General features: G+C 41.6%; 1 protein-coding gene across 1 annotated transcript; it reads right to left on the reverse strand.

Annotated features, from left to right (window-relative positions):
* Positions 1-15,378: 15,378 nt before the first annotated feature.
* On the reverse strand, positions 15,379-16,614 carry LOC308121233 (forkhead box protein G1-like; the record flags this gene model as incomplete). The annotated part of the gene is given in 3 exon segments (XM_080482376.1): positions 15,379-16,323; positions 16,326-16,370; positions 16,372-16,614. Coding segments are annotated over 3 exon segments (1,233 nt in total).
* Positions 16,615-20,694: the final 4,080 nt, after the last annotated feature.

A 20,694-nucleotide genomic window follows, 5' to 3' on the forward strand; every position in this document is an offset into this window, starting at 1 on the left:
ACTCGCTATGGAGGCTACTAGCTATGGAGGCTACTCACTGTCGAGGCTACTCGCTATGGAGGCTACTAGCTATGGAGGATACTCACTGTCGAGGCTACTCGCTATGGAGGCTACTAGCTATGGAGGCTACTAGCTATGGAGGCTACTCGCTATGGAGGCTACTCGCTATGGAGGCTACTAGCTATGGAGGCTACTGGCTATGGAGGCTACTAGCTATGAGGCTTCTAGCTATAAAGGCTACTCGCCATGGAGGCTACTCACTATGGAGGCTGCTCACTATGGAGGCTAGCTATCGGTAACGTAAAAGTGTGAGCCGCGGCTGTGGAGGCGTCGACGTCTCTGAGGATCTTCAGCTTCACCCTGTTTCTTCTCATCGTGTTCATTTCTCTCAGCAGGACGGTTTGTTTTCTGACATGAAGCGACAAAAGCTTCTTAATGCTGCAAACTGAGTGTTGGGGAGGAGGAGGAAGAGGAGGGGGAGGAGGAAGGGGAAGATGAGGAGGGGGAGGGGGAGGAGGAGGAAGAGGAGGGGGGATTCAAGGGAGGTTCACACTGAAATTCAAATTTTAAGTCTTTTATTCTGAAATATAAGAAGAGGTGGACCCAGAGTCTTGTGGCGCCTCGCTTCTCCTGAACAAGAAATAATACTGACAGTGCTAAGAGCTATGCTAATGCTAATGCTAATGCTAATACTACGATTAAGCAGACATGTGTCCATCATTAACACAGGAACTTTACCAAGTAACTAGTTACTTTTTCACATTGTAATTCATTTTATTAGGAACTTCAACAACACTGCTGATGAGCGACTCATTAGATTCAGCTGTTAAATCAGTTAGAGGAGGAAGATGCTCTATAATCTGATGTTAGATGAGGAAGTTGCTCTATAATCTGATGCTAGAGGAGGATGCTGCTTGATAATATGATATTGGGGTGGGAGGTGCTCTATAATCTGGATGTTAGGGGAAGAAGATGCTCTATAATCTAGATAATCTGATGTCTCTACTTGCTCTCTAATGTTTTTTTGGTTTCTGACTGGATTAATGTGAAACTCTGTATTTCCACCCTGAAAAGCACAAATGCTCCGGGTGCCGCGGGGCGGCCCGCTGACAGGGTGTGTGGTTTGAATCCCTGGCGTTGTCTCTCCGCTGCTCTCACCTGTCCATCTGACGGAGCGCCCGTCGCTCCGGCCTGATGGTCTCCTGTCCGTCCCGTCTCTTCCCCTCTCCTCGCCGTCCGTCCTCAGCCTCAACGTCAACAATCCTGTGATGTCAGAGGTCAGTTTCTAATTCAAGCTTTTATTCCCCTCAAACCCTCATTCATAGAACCGTGATGTGAGAACCTCACTAATGTTAGAACCGTAGTGGTCAGAACCGTACTAATGTTAGAACCATGGGGGTCAGAACCGTGATGTTAGAACCTTACTAATGTTAGAACCGTGACGTTAGAACCGTGGTGGATAAGACCATGGTGGTTAGAACCATGATGTTAGAACCATGATGTTAGAACTATGATGTCAGAACTATGATGTTAGAACTATGATGTTAGAACCATGATGTTAGAACCATGATGTTAGAACCTTACTAATGTTAGAACCATGGTGGATAGGACCATGGTGGTTAGAACCATGATGTTAGAACCATGGTGGGTAGAACCATGATGTTAGAACCATGGTGGTTAGAACCATGGTGGTTAAAACTGTGATGTTAGAACCGTGATGGTAGAACTATGATGTTAGAACCTTACTAATGTTAGAACCATGGTGGATAGGACCATGGTGGTTAGAACCGTGATGTTAGAACCGTGATGGTAGAACTATGATGTTAGAACCTTACTAATGTTAGAACCATGGTGGATAGGACCATGGTGGTTAGAACCGTGATGTTAGAACCGTGATGGTAGAACTATGATGTTAGAACCATGATGTTAGAACCTTACTAATGTTAGAACCATGGTGGATAGGACCATGGTGGTTAGAACCGTGATGTTAGAACCGTGATGTTAGAACCTTACTAATGTTAGAACCATGGTGGATAGGACCATGGTGGTTAAAACTGTGATGTTAGAACCGTGATGGTAGAACTATGATGTTAGAACCATGGTGGATAGGACCATGGTGGTTAAAACTGTAATGTTAGAACCGTGATGGTAGAACTATGATGTTAGAACCTTACTAATGTTAGAACCATGGTGGATAGGACCATGGTGGTTAGAACCGTGATGTTAGAACCGTGATGTTAGAACCTTACTAATGTTAGAACCATGGTGGATAGGACCATGGTGGTTAAAACTGTGATGTTAGAACCGTGATGGTAGAACTATGATGTTAGAACCATGGTGGATAGGACCATGGTGGTTAAAACTGTAATGTTAGAACCGTGATGGTAGAACTATGATGTTAGAACCATGGTGGATAGGACCATGGTGGTTAGAACCATGGTGGATAGGACCATGGTGGTTAGAACCGTGATGTTAGAACCGTGAACTAGAACCAAGTGGTTCTCTGGTTGGGCTCCATCATGGTTTCTGCTCGGCGGAGGGGATTAGTCGGGGTGTTTCCTGCTCTGTGACCTTTGACCCGCTGGCTGTAGAGGTGGAGTCCAGCAGGTCAGAGGAGGAGAAAAGAAAAAGAACAAACGAGGAGGAGAAGAGCTCCAGAGTCCCGCCGGCCGGAGCCACACTCTGCTCCGTCCAGCGGCGGAGGAGGCAGCTGGAGCAAAGTGGGTTAAAGATGGCTGCCGGTCGCAGGTCAGCAGGAGGGACGAGGAGCGGCGGCGTGTTTCTAAACATCTGGATGTTTCCTATCTGGAGCCCGAAGGAAAGGAGGAGCGAGGGATGAGTGGAGGGATGAAGGCCCGCACAGATAATGGAGCGTGAAGCCACGAGGTGAGGATGAGGAGCGGGCCGGATGGCCCCTTCCTCCCATCTCTCTTATCTCGCTCTGAGGGGGGGGAGGGGTTGGCGGCCGGGCACAGAGCGGGGAGGCGGGGGCGAGAGGGGGAGGGGGCGGAGCCACAGCAAGACTGGCACGTCCGCCGACCAGTCGGGCGGCGGCGCCCCGCGAAGACGAGAAGAAACGTTGGTGAAATCCCGGTGAAGATGGAGCTCATTCTAATTGGAGGTGACTCTGCGTGCCAGTGATCCATGCAGACTATTAGTGTTGTCACGAAACGCTGCGGACGCTACTGAGCATGCTCAGTGCGGCGAGCCCAGGGAAGGTCACGGCGCCGGGGCGCAGCAGCGCCGAGCGCTCCCTCGGCTCGCTCCGAGTTTCCTGGATTCCGCACGCGATCTTCACCGGGAGGCGGGGTGGGAGCGAGCGAGCGAGCGGGCGGGTGGGCGGGCGGGCGGGCGGGCGAGGAGGCCCCCCCGCGCCGCCCCGCGCCATTTACCGCCATGTTGGTTTGGCGATGCTACAACATGAAGAGGAAGGAGGTTGGCGCGGCGCCGGCAAGAACATCAACGCTTTAAAACTTAAAAACACCAAAAGAAAGATGGCGGCCTGTCGGCCTGCGGAGGTCAAAGGTCGTTCCGTTCTGCTGCGGGTCAAACGCGCTTCGTTTTACGTTTTGTGTTTTTTAAATCAACGAACAGAGAAAAACTTTAAAAAAAAACTTTCTGTTCATCGAAGCTGAAAACTATAAAACGTGAAACTCGTATTTAATGAAGTTTAACTGAAGATGATTCGAGTATTTCAAAATAAATCTTTGTTCTGTGGTTTAATGAGTTTAGGTGTTTTATTACCGTTTAATTAATTTCAGCTTCTTTCTCGTTTCTTTAATATTTAAAATTAATTCATCCAAAAGATAAAAATGTTATTTATTCACTATTTGTCTCTTTTCAACCTTTTGAAAGACGAAGACCTGTTTTTTAATCTGATAAAAACAGATTAAATAATCTAGGTTTTGTTTTTCTCTCTTTAGAGTTCAGAAATTGAACCAAAAGAAAAAAGGAGTTTAGGAGTTTTATGTTAAAAAGAAATAAAATAAAAAATTACAAAGTTTTATTAACGTGTTAATTTAATCCTGATCCAGTTTTTACTGAGAGATTTTAATCTCCTTTACCTGCAAAACGTCGTGGAAAATAAGAAATATTCACATTTTTCTGTTAAAATTTCTTCTTTTCTTTTTTCTTACGCCTCAAAAAAAACGTTTAATCTGAGATTATGAATGAAGAGATTTTATCTCTTTAGATGTTTAATTGAAGGAAGTTTGTCAAATTTAAACAGAATTGAACCTTTTGGACATTTTATTTTTAGAATCAAATAATCTGAGCAGGAACATTTAAAGCAGATTAGCAGAAGAGACACGTTTCAGATTAAAACGGCTTTTATTAGTGGAACAAATAGAAAGTTTAACTTTTAGAAACTCGACTAAAAATCTAAAGGAGAAAATAAAATGTGTTTTTCTTTTTTCAGTTTTTTAACAGTTAAAAGTTGAATTTTGTGTTTTTTAGTCGTCGTTTCTGCAAAAACCATAGAAAATCTGCGGAGATTAATTCGTCTGAGGATTTTAAATATTCCTGAATCACTTTTATTGTTTTTTTGGAGCAAAAAAACTAAATTCTGCTTTTAAATGTTTGAGTTGAATTAATTTACAACAAAACAGACAAACTTCTTTTAATAAATCATCTAAACTGATCAAATCTCTTAATCTGAAGTTTCAGCTTTTTCTTCAATCGAAGCAGAAACGTGAAAATAAAAGTTTAAAAAAAGAAACTTCCGTTTCACAGAATCTGATTTTTCACCTGAAAGAAGAAACGAGTCTGAAGCGGAATTCAAGACGTTTGAATCCATTTTGAGTTTTTTTGGTCTTTTTTTTAATTTGTGCTTCATTTTATTCTGAAATCTTAAAGGTTTTATTTCAGGACTTCAGAGTAATTTAGGACAATTAAACTTTAGGAGAAGGAAATGATCGTTTGAGTGTTTTTGTTCCGAGTCAAAGTCCAAATATAGAAAATTTATATTGAAGAAAAAAGTAAAAAAGTGTGAAATACCAAGAAAACTTGAAGATAAATAAACATTATTATTTTAATAAAAAGTTTTTTCTTGACAGGAGAAATTCAACATTGAAAATATTCTTCTCATTTTTTCTTTCATTGTTTTTCCAAACTTCAGAATTAAAATCATTAAAAACCTTTTTTCTTTAAAATTAACCATCAAATTCTCACTTTGTTCTTCATGAAAATCTGAACTAAACTATAAATCTTCATTTCCTTCTTCTCTCTTCATTTAATTCCAGACTTTTATAAAGTTTTTTTTTTTTTTATCAGATCAGATTTAAACTTTTTAACTTTTATTTCTATTTTAATTCTAAAATATCGAAGCGTCGCCGCGTTTGGTGAGATTCAGGTTCCTTCTTTTAAAACGTTTTAAAGTCGTGAAGTGAATCAAACTTTATTTAGTTTTATTTTAGTAGGAAGTTCTGCTGTGTTCACACACACACACACACACACACACACACACACACACACACACACACACACACACACACACACACACACACACACCATTCCATATATACGTACATATACACATAGAAGCCTTTTAAAAAACGTTTTTGTTTTATTTTGTATTGAAAAGTCCAACCTGTTGCCTCTAAAATCAAAAGCTTTTATTGTGGAAATATTACCATTATTTCTATGTTTCGTGTTTCTAAATATTTTTATTTTCAATCTGATTCTGCTGAAGGATTAGAAACACGTAATCTGTGATCTGAAATAAAAATGACCGAACATTAAATTTACGATTCGAGATTTAAAAAAATAAAAGCTTCTATGAACAAATTAACGCCGAAGTGACGAAAACAAAGTGACAAAGAAAATAAATTCTTCTCCGACTCATTAAACTGCATCCGACTCACTTTATTTCACTTTTTGAACATTTCTGCAGAAACAGATCCAAACTTTATTCTGAAGCTTCACATCCTTTCAGACACATTTCTTCTTTACGGACCTTTATTCTGATATCGGCTCATTGGTGCATTAAAATAAAGAATAAAAGAAGCCGACGCTTCACGTCGTCCACTTTTCCTTCTTCGTGTAAGAAAGGATGTTTAACCTTCGTTATTGTTGAGACGAAAAGATAAAATGGTGGAAGAATCAAACTTAACTTGACTTTTATTGTTTCGAACTGAAACGTTTGATGTAACTGGAGGTTCTTCTGAAACTGATCCTGGTTCAGCTGGAACTGATCCTGGTTCTTCTGAAACTGATCCTGGTTCTTCTGAACTGATCCTGGTTCAGCTGGAACTGATCCTGGTTCAGCTGAAACTGATCCTGGTTCAGCTGGAACTGATCCTGGTTCTTCTGAACTGATCCTGGTTCAGCTGGAACTGATCCTGGTTCAGCTGGAAGTCGTCACGTCGTTTCGATAAACGTCAGTTTGTTGACGGGAACTTTGTCCTCCATGTTTCACAGTTTATCTCATTTTCTATATTTTATCTCACTTTGTTCTGATTTTATTTTCTTGTTCTGCTCTGGTGGTTCCGTCACACGAGAGCGACTTTGTGAAACTTTTGTTTTCTTAAACTTTTTCTACCAGAATCCTAAAATCAACCTGAGGATCCAGTTCTAGTTCTTCACGTTCGTCTCTAATAAAAACTTCCTGGAGGAAGTTCCTCTTCACACTCAGACTAACTGGTATTTCCAGCATTTTATTTTGGCGGGACATCCCCCGGTTTGTTGACGTCTCAGCGTCCCAGAACCTCCTGAAGGTTCCCGAGGCTTCGTGTCACAAGATCCCGTTTGTCCTCTGGATCTCTGCACATCTGGATTCTCTGAGGAAAAAGCTTCAGTTTCACTACATCCAGACTTTCTCCAGGATTCAAGGTTCTTTCCTTGACAAAGTCTGGAGCTTTTTCAAATGTTGATGTTCTGGCTGGAGCTGCCGCCATCTTGGATATCCCACAATCCCTTGGGGCAGGTTTCCCAAGATGGCGTCAGTCAGGAACCATCAACAGTTTGATGGTTTGTCTGGAAACTTCTGGACTTTATTGTGAAGGATTGAGGAACCTGCAGGTTGGAACGAGAGGAGAGGTTCTGGTTTGGTTGGTCCTCTGGACAGAGTCTGTCCTTTAGGGAAGACGAGGTTAAAGAAGTTTTTCTGGTCACTAACTTTACACAACAGCGATTCTCTGAGCCACAGGAAACACAACTTTTTGAAAACGTTCGCTGGAACTGGAACACCGCGGCCGCAGTACCCAGTAGTTCTGCACATGCTCAGTAGAGCCAATCAGAACAAAGTCATGACTCCCAGTCCTTATTCTCCTGGACATTGTACTTTTATTTTGAAAGTCACCGTAATAACAATCCAACTTGGTGGTTTTATTTTGACAGTCACCGTAATAACAATCCAACTTGGTGGTTTTATTTTGACAGTCACCGTAATAACAATCCAACTTGGTGGTTTTATTTTGACAGTCACCGTAATAACAATCCAACTTGGTGGTTTTATTTTGACAGTCACCGTAATAACAATCCAACTTGGTGGTTTTATTTTGACAGTCACCGTAATAACAATCCAACTTGGTGGTTTTATTTTGACAGTCACCGTAATAACAATCCAACTTGGTGGTCTGTCCACCAGAATGTCCGTGTCCTACCATTGCTGCTCCTCACCTCCACCCTGGAGACGCTCCTCCACCCACCAATGACCTGATACACAGGAGGCGTGGTGGAGATGCAGAATACTCGGGCTGTAATGTTTGTGAGGCGAAGTACCAGGCAAGCAGCGGGAATACTTCTAATCTGAGGAAACACCTCAAAGATTCTTCTCAAGGCTGAAGCGTGCACAATTTAACAGCCTCAGATCTACCGTCACAGATCTAAAGCTCTACTCTCACAGATCTACAGATCTACCACCACAGAAATACAGCTTGACCATCACAGATCTACTGTCACGGATCTACCGTCACAGATCTACCAACACAGATCTACTGTGCACAGATCTACCATCACAGATCTACTGTCACGGATCTACCCTCACAGATCTACCAACACAGATCTACTGTGCACAGATCTACCATCACAGATCTACTGTCACAGATCAACTGTCACAGATCTACTGTCACGGATCTACCCTCACAGATCTACTGTGCACAGATCTACCAACACAGATCTACCATCACAGATCTACCATCACAGATCTACTGTCACAGATCTTCCATCACAGATCTACTGTCACAGATCTACTGTCACAGATCTACCATCACAGATCTACTGTCACAATATGTCCAGAGGGGAAAAGAAAGTACTTAGTTTTAGTTTGAGGAATATGAAGAAAAAACTAGTGTTTTTGTACGGTTTGTTAGAACTATCATTTTAACTTCTTCTGAGTTTTATTCTGAAGTTTGTGTGAATTTGAGTGAAGCAGTGAATTGACTTCATAAATATCATCATCATCATCATCATCATCATCATCATCATTATTAGTATTAGTATTGGTATTATGAATATTATTAGAATATTATAATGAAGTGGTTGGACAGTTTCCTCCTGTTGGATGTTTTTGTTCAGGAAACGATCAGGATTCTTCTCCAGGTATTGATCCTGATCAGATCCGTCCTGGTTGAAGCGTTAGCGTTAGCTTTAGCGATGTGCTGTCCTCTAACGAGACGTTTCTTTTAACTCCGACTGAACTTTAAAGTTTGGTTAAGCTCCTTGTTTGAATGGGGTGACCTCTGACCTCTGACCTCTGACCTCAGCCCCCATGTGATCGTTTCTCTTCTTCAAACAAGGAAACGACTCATCGGAGGAGATGAAAGAACCTTCAGGCTTTCATCTTTTCTTCCTGCTTTGATTTTCCTTCAACGGATTTTAAACAAAACGATCTTTTTAATTTCCTGCTGAAGTTTTCAGCTCGTCGACGTTCAGAACCGATCCTTTGATTTCTGCTTCATTTATATAGGAATATATATGAATATACTCATATATATGAGTATATATGAATATACTCATATATATGAGTATATTCATATATACTCATTTATTCCTAAACTCTGAGAACTATCCTTCCATTCATCCATCCATCATTCATTTATTGTCCATTCATCCATCCTCTAACCATCATCCATCAATCCATCCGTCCATCCATCCATCCGTTCATCCATCCATCTGTTCATCCATCCATCCGTTCATCCATCAATCCATCCATCAATCCATCCGTCCATCCATCCATCCGTTCATCCATCCATCTGTTCATCCATCCATCCGTTCATCTATCCATCCGTCCATCCATCCATCAATCCATCCATCCATCTGTTCATCCATCAATCCATCCATCAATCCATCCATCCATCCATCCATCCATTCATCTGTTCATCCATCCATCCATCCATCCATCCATCTGTTCATCCATCAATCCATCCATCCATCCATCCGTCCATCCATCCATCAATCCATCCATCAATCCATCCGTTCATCTATCCATCCATGCAACATGGGAAAAACGGACAGACTGGGGAAATTCTTTAATTGCTGTGAAACTGGGAACTTCCCACTCAGAACGTTGGAATTTTGGAGGATTTAATTGACGTTATAATTCGACTTTCCTCGTCTACATGATAAATAATATCTCTGAATGAAATACTGCAGTATAAAGAAGAGTCATCCCAGTTAAACGTTTCCTCCTTTTCAGAATGACGTCACTTCCTGGGAAAAACGCAACCGGTCGAGTTCCTGTTTACCACAACGTTGTTTTTCAGAAAGTAATATTCAGTTCATGAACCTGAATAAAAACCTCCCGCTGTGTTTCCAGAAACTTCTTCTGTGTTCCTGATTACCTGGGAAATGGGAAAGTTCCAACCTCCGACTGGGAAAAATACCTCTGAACCTGTAAAACTGGGAATTCCCATCAGCGTCAGTTTTCCCAGTTTGCCCATGAGGAGACAAAAAATACTTTATTCCAGTAATTCCAACGTTGTTTGCCGTTTTCCTGCAGCTCTTTGTTGCCGTTTCCCGTTTTCCTGGGAACCTTCCCAACTGGGAAGTGGGAAGTGGGAATGTAACTCTTCAGGTCTCGTCCTTCTTCCAGGTAAAATCTGACGGAGCGACGTGTTTCTGTTTAATCTCCAGCAACATGCTAGCTGGTTAGCATGCTAGCTGGTTAGCAATGCTAGCTGGTTAGCATGCTAACTTTAACAAACCACATTTCAAACTAAAAGTCACTGAAGTTCAAGCGACAAACTGAAGGAGTTTCCTAAAGTTTCACTAAAGTTTCTGAGATTCAATTAAAATTAAAATTTCAAACAAAAAACTGATTCAAACTTTTTAACGACTCAAATCAAAGTGACTATTTTACACTTAATCTCATATAATCTGTTAATCCGACCCGAATGAAGTCAATTGATTTATTTAGAAATTTTAAAAAGATTTATTTTTAGCAGAAATGTTGACTAAATGTAAACTTTTCCTTTTGAAATATTTTTGCTCTTAAACTTTCAGGAAGTATGAAAATATAAAAACTGGTTACGAGACGTTTTAAAAACTTTTTCACTCGTCGACTTCAATTCATGAATAAATGTGTTTTTGTTTGTTTTATTATGAAATCCAGATCAAAGGAAGTTAAATAAGAAACTTTGAAAAAAATTTTTTTTTCAAAAACAGAATTTTTATTTTTTTAAAAGATCATTTGAAGCTGAAAGCTTTTAGATTCAGCACCAAGATTTATCAAAAAAAAAACAGAAACTTTTTAATGGAATAAATAAATCAAAGTTTATTTAAATGTTGTTTTCTTTTGCAGGTTTGGTTTGAATGAAGTTTATTATAATAATAAAAGTTTATTTAGGAAATTAGAAGCGACGACGTCACTTTTCAAACATTTGACAGGTTTTTACAGTAAAACTGAAGTTTGTGTTAAATTATTAAGTTATATGATAATATATGATCTTATTTATAATAATTAATTTCCTTTACTTGAAAATATAGGACTTATTAATAAACTAACTTTTCCAACATTTCATAGGTTTTATTAGTAAAATAAATCAATAAAACTTTGATTATTTACTTTGAAGTTTAACTGAACTAAAACTCATTTCTATAAGTTAGAACTCAGTTTAAAAGATTTCAAGTTCCTGAAATTCCCTAGAATGTTCTAATAATTCGGTTTTGTGTTCAAAAAGTGAATTTAAACCAGAATAAAATCTTTTTCTTTTTTTTAACTTTGAGTTTCATCGGATTGATTCAGAAATACAGTTAAATGGTCCATTTTGCCAAAAGTATTTGGTCGTCTCTCTCAGCCTTTGAATCCAGTCTCTTCCTCAGTTCCACAGTTTAAAATCAACGCAGTGACGTCAAACTCTCCGACGGTCTCGAGCCTCGGAGCTTCAACTGCGGAGCAACGAGTACAAACACTGGTGAACCTGGTGAACCTGGTGGACCTGGTGGACCTGGTGGAAGGACTTCCTGGAAGAGTTGAGTCTGCTCTGGCTGCAGCGGCTCACTCTACTTCCTGTGTGTGTGTGTGTGTGTGTGTGTGTGTGTGTGTGTGTGTGTGTGTGTGTGTGTGTGTGTGTGTGTGTGTGTGTGTGTGTGTGTGTGTGTGTGTGTGTGTGTGTGTGTGTGTGTGTGGGTGAGAAGGCAGGCGAGCGAATACTTTTGGCAATATAGTGTGTGTCTCTATACAAACTTTCAGCTGAAAGATTCTTCTCAAGTCTCATTAAACTTCTTAAAAAAGGACAAATGAAGTTTTTCCACTTTTCAAATCAAATCAATAAGTTCATTTATGGAAAAAGTCAAAGTAAATCAGTTAAAAATAAAGTTAGAATTATAAACTGGATGAAAACAAAGAGAACACACACACACACACACACACACACACACACACACACACACACACACACACACACACACACACACATACACACACACACACAATTACAAAATAATAATAAAATCAATATTTTTGAACAATTTGTTTCTGTTTTTTTCAGATTTTTCCAAAAAGAAAAAATTGTAGAATTAAAAGTTTAAAAGTTAATTTTGTTCTTCACTTCACAACTCAAACTGTTTCAAACTTTAAAAGTATTTTAAACTAAATCAAGTTTAAATGAAAGAATCTGAAAGTTCCAATGAATTTGATGTTTATTGATTCTTTGATAAAACTAAAATCATCAATAAGTTCAGATCAATAAAATCACTTCGTTTAAAACCTGCCATCATTTCTATCAAATAAAAGTACACAAAGTAATCCAAAGTAACGAATCTGATCAGATTTTTATTGCTTCAATCAGTTAAATCAATTTAAAGAGTTTAAACTTAAAGCTGAGGAATAAAAGTTTTATAGTTTTAAAGTGAAGAATTCAGTCTTTTCAAATCAATTTTCGGATTATTTTATTCTGACGTTTGTTGATTCTCTTTGTTTCTTCGGACTTTTTCAAACTAAAAATCACAAGAAAAACATTAAATCGTTCGCAGGAAGAAAAATCGATTCATTCGTTGATTTTAAGAAACAAAACGTCTCATTTTCTTTTCATGACGAATCGAACAAAGTCCAGTGGGAACGGAACCAGAACTTCTGATTTACAGGATTTATTTCGTAACATTTTGGGATTTTCAGCCTTTTTGAACTTTTTCCAGGAACTTTAAACTCGTTTCCTTTTTGTTTCTATTTATTTTTCTTTTCCGGGAAAAAAACAAAACTATTAAAAAAACCTCATTAGATTTTGATTCGCAGGATTTTAGAAGTTATTTAATTAATTTGAGGAAATAAATTTACTTAATAAATTAACGTTGATATGAACTTTTTTTCTGCAACTTTAAAAGTTCGTATTTATTTTGTTTGTATTTATTTTGTTTAAAAGCAAAAGAGATGTATTTAAAAGTAAAGATCGATTACAGAATTAAAACACGAAATGTATTAAAAGTAAATAAAAATATTGATAAAAAAAATCGTTGTGAAAGTAAATTAAATCACTTAATTTCTTGTGACTTTAAAAGTCAATTTCTTCTTTTTCCTTTATTTAGTGAAACAATAAAGTCACAGACTGAAACAAACTCCCACATTATTAAAACTAAATAAATAAAATCAGGTATTGATTAGAGAATGACGTCATTTTGCTGGGAAATGAAATGACTTCATTTCTTGTGACTTTAAAAATCCATTTGGTTTTTATTTGTATTTATTTTGTGAACATTTGAATTAAATCCTGAAAAAAAACAAAGACAAAACAAACTATATTTTCTTTTAGACGTTATTTTCTGTTCACGTTCCTCCGGGAAACACTAAAATATAAAAAAAAAACAATAAAGATTCAAGATTTAAGAAAAGTAAAGTCAAACATTAAATAAAGACTAAAAACATTTTGAGGGAAAATCAAACTTCGTTTCTTTTAAAGTCTAAATTTCCGTTTTCAGTGAAAATTCCTCCTGAAAACGTCCAGATTTTAATAAATAAATCGAATTGAATGTTTATTGAGGAATGAATGGGACTTCTTTTAATATATTATTATTATTATTGTTATTATTATTTTAGAAACATTAAATGATCCTCTTGTGAAAACACACTTTACAAATATTGAAATCAAAAATGACAAAACAAAAAAGAGGCTCAGAATAAAATCTGTCAATTCTTTAAATAAATAGAAACATTTTAAATCCAAACAACATAAAATACTTCCCCACTCTTCATCCCCCACTCTTCCTCCTCCACTCCTCTTCCTCCACTCTTCCTCCACCCCTCCTCATCCTCCCCTCCTCATCCTCCCCTCCTCATCCTCCACTCCTCACCCTCCACTCTTCATCCTCCACTCCTCACCCTCCACTCTTCATCCTCCCCTCCTCATCCTCCACTCCTCACCCTCCACTCTTCATCCTCCCCTCCTCATCCTCCACCCTTCAGTCAATATTTTAAAGTTTTTCCTCCAGAAAAATTAAAAACGTAAATATAAGATTCATATTTCAGTTAAAAATAAAAGCATTTTCAAGTTTCTGGTTCTTGTGGAGAACTTCCGGTTTGTTTCTTCAGAATCCTCCAGAAAACTTTAAAAACTGAACTTCAGATGAAGAAGAGGGAGGAAGAGGAGGAGGAGGCCGCAGAGCGCGCGTCTTCAGGTTACTTCCGGTTTAAAAAGATGCAAATTTCCATCTTCGTGTGTGTGTGTGTGTGTGTGTGTGTGTGTGTGTGTGTGTGTAACCAAACACAACTCTTAGAGGCCTCCTGCTCCTCCTGCACCTCCTCCTCCTCCTCCTCCTCCTCTTCCTCCTCCTCCTCCTCCTCTTCCTCCTCCTCCTCCGGTCTCTCCCGGCTCGTGTCCCCGGGATCAGGAGCAGGTCAGCGGGTTAGAGGAGCCGCAAAGTGTCGGTGAGAATTTAAAAAATTAAATAAACATAAATACAACGGGCCCGTTCCGGCCTTTTTGCGCGCGCACACACACACACACGCACACACACACACACACACACACACACACACAGTGAAGTAACAGTCCTGATGCAGCTGTGTCGGTTTGCATAATTTTATATGAAGAGTTTTGTTCCAAAAACATTTCGATCCGGATTCTGTTAATATTTGAAAGAGCAGGTAAATAAAAAAGCAACTTTATGAGAAGCAGCAGCTTAAACACAGTGTGTGTGTGTGTGTGTGTGTGTGTGTGTGTGTGTGTGTGTGTGTGTGTGTGTGTGTGTGTGTGTGTGTGTGTGTGTGTGTGTGTGTGCGTGTGTGTGTGTGTGTGTGTGTGTGTGTGTGTGTGTGTGTGTGTGTGTGTGTGTGTGTGACTACAGTTAGGCCTGCTGGGCTCAAACCTGAGTTAAGATATGATTTGTAGGCTTATTTTCCTCTCGAGCCCCTGATTGTCTCCGCGGGTCTTTTTAAGGCTTTTCACTTATTTACTTTACTTTTACAAAGTTTTCCTCCCCGAAAAAAATCTAAACAAAATACACACAATTAACAAAAAAAAAAAAGATTGTCTCGTCTCCTTGATTGTCTCAGAACCATAAATAATTATTATTAATATTATTATTATTATTACCCTGTATTACCCCCCCCCCCCCCCCCCCCCCCCCCATACTGATGAGTTTACAAGGACAAATAGAATTTAAATACATTGTACAATAAATACAAAACATAAATAAACGACTCAAAGAAAGTACTGAAAATCTTTACAAGATATAAATAGCTTGAAATATACTTATAGTTTGTTACCTTTGGCAAGTCTAGTTTACAGCTGTACAACCGGCGGGTAACAAAAGTTTGTCCCTTTTCAGAGAAATCCGGAGAAAAAAAGCCTCAAGCCAAAAGAAAACTTTCTGTTTTTGCTAAATTTTTTTTTATATTTACCGGGATTTTATTTGCCCTTAACGGGACGTTTCTGTGCGTCCCGGTGCGTCCCGGTGCGTCCCGGTGCGCCCTAGTCTCTGTGCGTCCCGGTCCCGGTGCGCCCGGGGTCAGTTTAGGAAGGCGCTGGGGGTCACCCTCTTTTGGTGGGACAGCACCCCGGGGAAGCCCGCGGACACGCCCGGGGAGAAGGCCGGGAGCGAGCTGTTTCTGAGGGAGTCCGACAGCAGCGCCTGCGGGGAGCCGCCGAACCCCGCTGCGCCCTGCTGGAGGTGCGGCGGCGGCGGGGGAGGCTGCGGTGGGCCTCCTCCGGGCGGCCCCGGTGCTCCGGCAGCGTGCTGGGTCCCTGAGACAAAATAGCCGGCGCTCTGCCCGGACAGCAGCCCGACGGGCGACGTGCTCATCCCGTAAGTGTTCGTGAGCCCGAGCGCGCCCGCGGCCGAGCCGCCCAGCAGCGAGCGGCCCAGCTCCCCGTTACTCAGCTGCTCCACGGCGGGCAGCAGCGAGCCGTAGCCGCCCGCCTGGTTGAGGAAGCCGGCCGACGAGCCGTTGTAGTGCGGGTGGTGGTGGTGGTGGTGGTGCAGCGACAGGAACGGGGAGATCTGCCAGTACAGCGGGTTGTTCGGCCGCTCGTTCATCCCGAGGCCGAGCGGCGCGAAGCGCAGCCCGCGCTTCATGGCCAGCTTCCCCCGGGACGTGGCGGAGCGCCGCCGCAGCTTCCCGGTGGTGCCGCCGATAAAGACGTCGTCGCTGCTCGGGTCCAGCATCCAGTAGTTGCCCTTGCCCGGGTCGTCGTAGTGGCGCGGCACCTTGACGAAGCACTTATTGAGGCTGAGGTTGTGGCGGATGGAGTTCTGCCAGCCCTGCTTGTGCTCCCGGTAGTACGGGAAGTTTTTCATGATGAACTCGTAGATTCCGTTGAGCGTCAGCCGCTTCTCGGGGCTCTGCCGGATGGCCATCATGATCAGAGCGTTGTAGCTGAACGGGGGTTTGTCGTACTTCCCGTTCTTCCCTCCGTTACTCCCGGTACTGTTCTGCTCCGGTGTCGCCTTGGCGCCGTCCCCTCCGCCGCCTCCTCCTCCTCCTCCTCCTCCTCCTCCTCCGTCCTCCTCCCCCTCGTCCCCCGGCTTCTCCGGGTCCAGCGCCGCCGCCGTGGAGTCCACCTCCGGCGGGTCCGGGGACTTCTCCGAGTCAGAGCCCGGGGAGGGCGACAGCGTCCCGGGGACACCGAGCAGCGCCGCCGCGGCGGCGGAGTCCGGGCGCTCGCACCTGGAGGGCAGCAGGAGGCTCTTGATGCTGAAGGAGGAGGACCGGTGCACGGTCGGCGGGTCCTTGACGTCCTCCATGCCCGGTGGCGGCTCCGGTGGAATAAATAATAACAAAAATAACAACAAACAACTCCGAGCTCGTGCGCCTCCGTAATCCGGCTGGAAGAGACCGAGAGGAGAGAGAGAGAGAGAGAGAAAGGAGGGTCAGGATGAAAGATGCATGGATGGAGGAGTGGAGAGAGAAAAGAGACGGAGAGAGAGAGAGAGAGAGAGAGAGAGAGAGAGAGAGAGAGAGAGAGAGAGAGAGAGAGAGAGAGAGAGAGAGCGTGGCTTGGATGTGGAGAAATTAGTAATTAAGGAGGTTCCGACATCAGCAGAGGAGGAGCTTCTCCAACTTGCTGATTTTGTCAACAAATCCTCTTTTTCTCGCTGCGCCTCCGCTCCTCCGACCTTTAACGTCTCCGGCGACACAAACCGGTAATTTCTATCTGCTCCCTCTAATCTGCCCCCGGTGTTTCGGTATTTACGCGCGTGCACCGCGACCCTGCTTCGCGCGAGTAATTGTTCCTCCTCCTCCTCCAGTGTGCATGTGTGCGTAAAATCTTCGTTCCGAGCTTGTGCGTAAAAGCGCACGTCCGCCTTCGTTTGGTTGGCTGGCTGCGGTGCGCGCGCTCATGTGCGTAAAGGCGCACGGGCTCTCCTCGGCTTTTGTTTTCTCAACGACAGTAATAGCTCGCGTTCATGTCAGCAAACAAGGTGCGTGCACGCGCATTGTGCGTTCATGTGTGTGAAGTTGGTTGTTTTTTTTTATATGTGTGTGTGTGTGTGTGTGTGTGTGTGTGTGTGTGTGTGTGTGTGTCCGGGGGGTGGGGGGTGGGAGTGGGGGGGGGGTTGTCTACTCATAAAAATCATTGTGCCGGCAGGGGAGGCAGACTGACGCGCGCGCACTCGCCAGAGGCGGCAGGTCTGACGCTGTGACCTGAGCGCCTCCTGTTGAGCGTGGTCGGTACTGCAGAGTTGAACATTTAAAAACTTCCACAACCCCGTTAATATCAACAATTATATAATTTCATTAATGTAAATAATAATATAAAAAATAAATAATGCCAGCATTAATATTGATGATGATGATGATGATGATAATAATAATAATAATAATAATAATAATAATAATGATAACAACAATAATAATAATAATAATGATAATAATAATAATAATAATAATAATAATAATAATAATAAACAGAAGTTTCTTATTATAGAAAGGACAGTGACACACAAAGAATTGTTAAAAATCACAAAGCTGGAAATGAACTTTGTGCCACGTTATCAATAGATAAAGAGAAAGTTTAAAACAGCTATAAAATGTTTAAACTCATACGACTTATTACACTTTTTCTGTTGCGGTACTTTGAGCCGGTCGGGCCTCGTTTCCACGACAACGTTTCAAGTAAAAATGCATCGTTATTGCTTTTGTTTCAAATAAGATTCTGTTTACAGTTCTGTTTCCGTTTAAATGGCAGAAACACTGAAAACGATGTAGTTCACATGTTGGGCCACTGGAAGAACAGAACCTTCTAGTGGACTGACCAACAAGTTGGATTGTTATTGTGGTGACTGTCAAAATAAAACTACCAAGTTGGACTGTTCGGTCTCACAGTCTATATGGCCTGAGAGGCTGGTGGAGGTGACGTAGCGTCGACACAGAGGAGGTGGAGGAGGTTTGTTTTAACAAATAGCCTCCATGTGTTGTTTGTTTCCTGGAATATGAATTCGGCTTAATGGCATTTACAGGATTCAAGGCTCTTTCCTTGACAAAGTCTGGAGCTTTTTCAAATGTTGATGTTCTGGCTGGAGCTGCCGCCATCTTGGATATCCCACAATCCCTTGGGGCAGGTTTCCCAAGATGGCGTCAGTCAGGAACCATCAACAGTTTGATGGTTTGTCTGGAAACTTCTGGACTTTATTGTGAAGGATTGAGGAACCTGCAGGTTGGAATGAGAGGAGAGGTTCTGGTTTGGTTGGTCCTCTGGACAGAGTCTGTCCTTTAGGGAAGGAGTTGTGTTTTTGAACTTCTTCTAGAAACTGTACAAGTTACTGTATTTTTCCCAAAATGAAGCCACGGGACCGAGACGGCTGTGAGAACAGGACAGTCACGTCCACCAGAGACTCGTTAAGACGCTTCAGACCTTTAACAGATTCATCATGAAACATAAGCTTTGACAGGAGAATCTCTGAAGCTTTAAAAAAAAAAAGACACTGGAGTCCTGGAAAAGAGGTGAAATCCTTTAAGACCTCACACTCCTTCAGCGGATCCATGAAGATTTACTCTGAAGGGTGACACGTGATGCGTTCAGGGACAGTCCGAGCTCCGAACCCCACCGCTGTTTGTTTACCCTCACTGCAGATTCTGTATGACAACACAGAGAAAATCCAGATTACACACACACACACACACACACACACACACACACACACACACACACACACACACACACACAGGTCGTCCTCCTCCAATCTGCTGTTCAGGCTCCGCTGTGTTTTGGTGCCAGATGGTGTTTCTGTTTAACTGGATCTGAACCTCCAACAAAGGCTCAGTTTGGGTTCGCACACACACACACACACACACACACACACACACACACACACACACACACACACACACACACACACACACACACACACACACGCACACAAAAATGGACGCGTACACACACTCAAGTACACGCTCGGATGAATACATGTGCATATGTGCACATATAACCACACACGTCTGTATACACAATCACTGACCCACACTTAAAGGTCCAAACACGTCTGTGTTTACACACACACACACACACACACACACACACACACACACACACACACACACACACACACACACACACACACACACACACACACACACACACACACACACACAGACTTGTGTTTTTCAAGAAGCGCTACCGTTTACAGTTTGTTGTCATTGAAGAAAAAACAAGTCATTTAGCAGTTTTGTTTACTTCCGTTTTTGTTTTTTACTCTTTAACCTTTTGTGAGGTGAGCAGCCTGCAGAGCAGCCTGCAGAGCAGCCTGCAGAGCAGCGACAAACCTCGTCATGACGGCAGAAGTGAAAGTCATTTTCAGACTTAGTAACTTAGTAATGTAACGACCACAGAAGTAATCCTGCAGCTTAACAGCAGGTTGCCATGTTGGCTGACCAGGAGCCACCAAACTGCTAAAGCTGGAGGGAAGACTGTGTGTGTGTGTGTGTGTGTGTGTGTGTGTGTGTGTGTGTGTGTGTGTGTGTGTGTGTGTGTGTGTGTGTGTGTGTGTGTGTGTGTGTGTGTGTGTGTGTGTGTGTGTGTCTTGTTTCTTTTTGTATTAGAGGATTTCACAGTATATTACTGCAACTTTGTTCATGTAGTAAGTTCACAACTTTTTTCTATAAAAAGTCTCTAAGTGTTGAACTTCTGGGTTTTGTTTTATTTTCTCTGTTTGTGGATGTTTTTGTTTTGTTTTTGGAGATAAACAATGCTAACCGAAGCTAAAAGCAAGTATTTGATTATACTTGTATATAGATATACTGAATATACTTATACATGCGTTGAGTCTACATTAACTGCACGAGTTTCCATAAATAAATATTGATTACAAACTTTAGTCTTAAGTTGAAAAAAATGCGATTAATCACAATTAATTATAGAAAATTGTGCGATTAATTAGTACATATTCAGCACCAGAAAATATACAATTTCACCATGAAATATTTGTATAATATTTCAAGAGTTTTTGAACTCTCACACATCCAGAACAATGAAATATTCCAGAACCCTGTTACTTTCAAGAAACCGTTTCAATTAAAGTACCGTTACTTTCTAGAACTCTCGGACTTTGTAACAGTCCCACACATTCCAGAACCATGACATGATCCAGAACCGTGACACTTTGTAGAACCTTGACAAGTTAGTAACGACGGTTCAAAACCACGTCTGTGTTTCATTTACTTTAGTGTTCAAATATTGATATTTACTTTGTAGTTCTTTAAATAGATAAACGTCTTTCTTCATCAGTACGATGTTATGATACTGCTTAGATCCTGTTGGCTGCTGGTTGATATAACTCCTCCTCTTCTTCTTCCTCTTCATCCTCCTCCTCCTCCTCTTCCTCTTC

The sequence above is a fragment of the Lipophrys pholis genome (assembly GCF_963383615.2).
Source record: "Lipophrys pholis genome assembly, chromosome: 15".
Lineage (NCBI taxonomy): Eukaryota > Metazoa > Chordata > Actinopteri > Blenniiformes > Blenniidae > Lipophrys > Lipophrys pholis.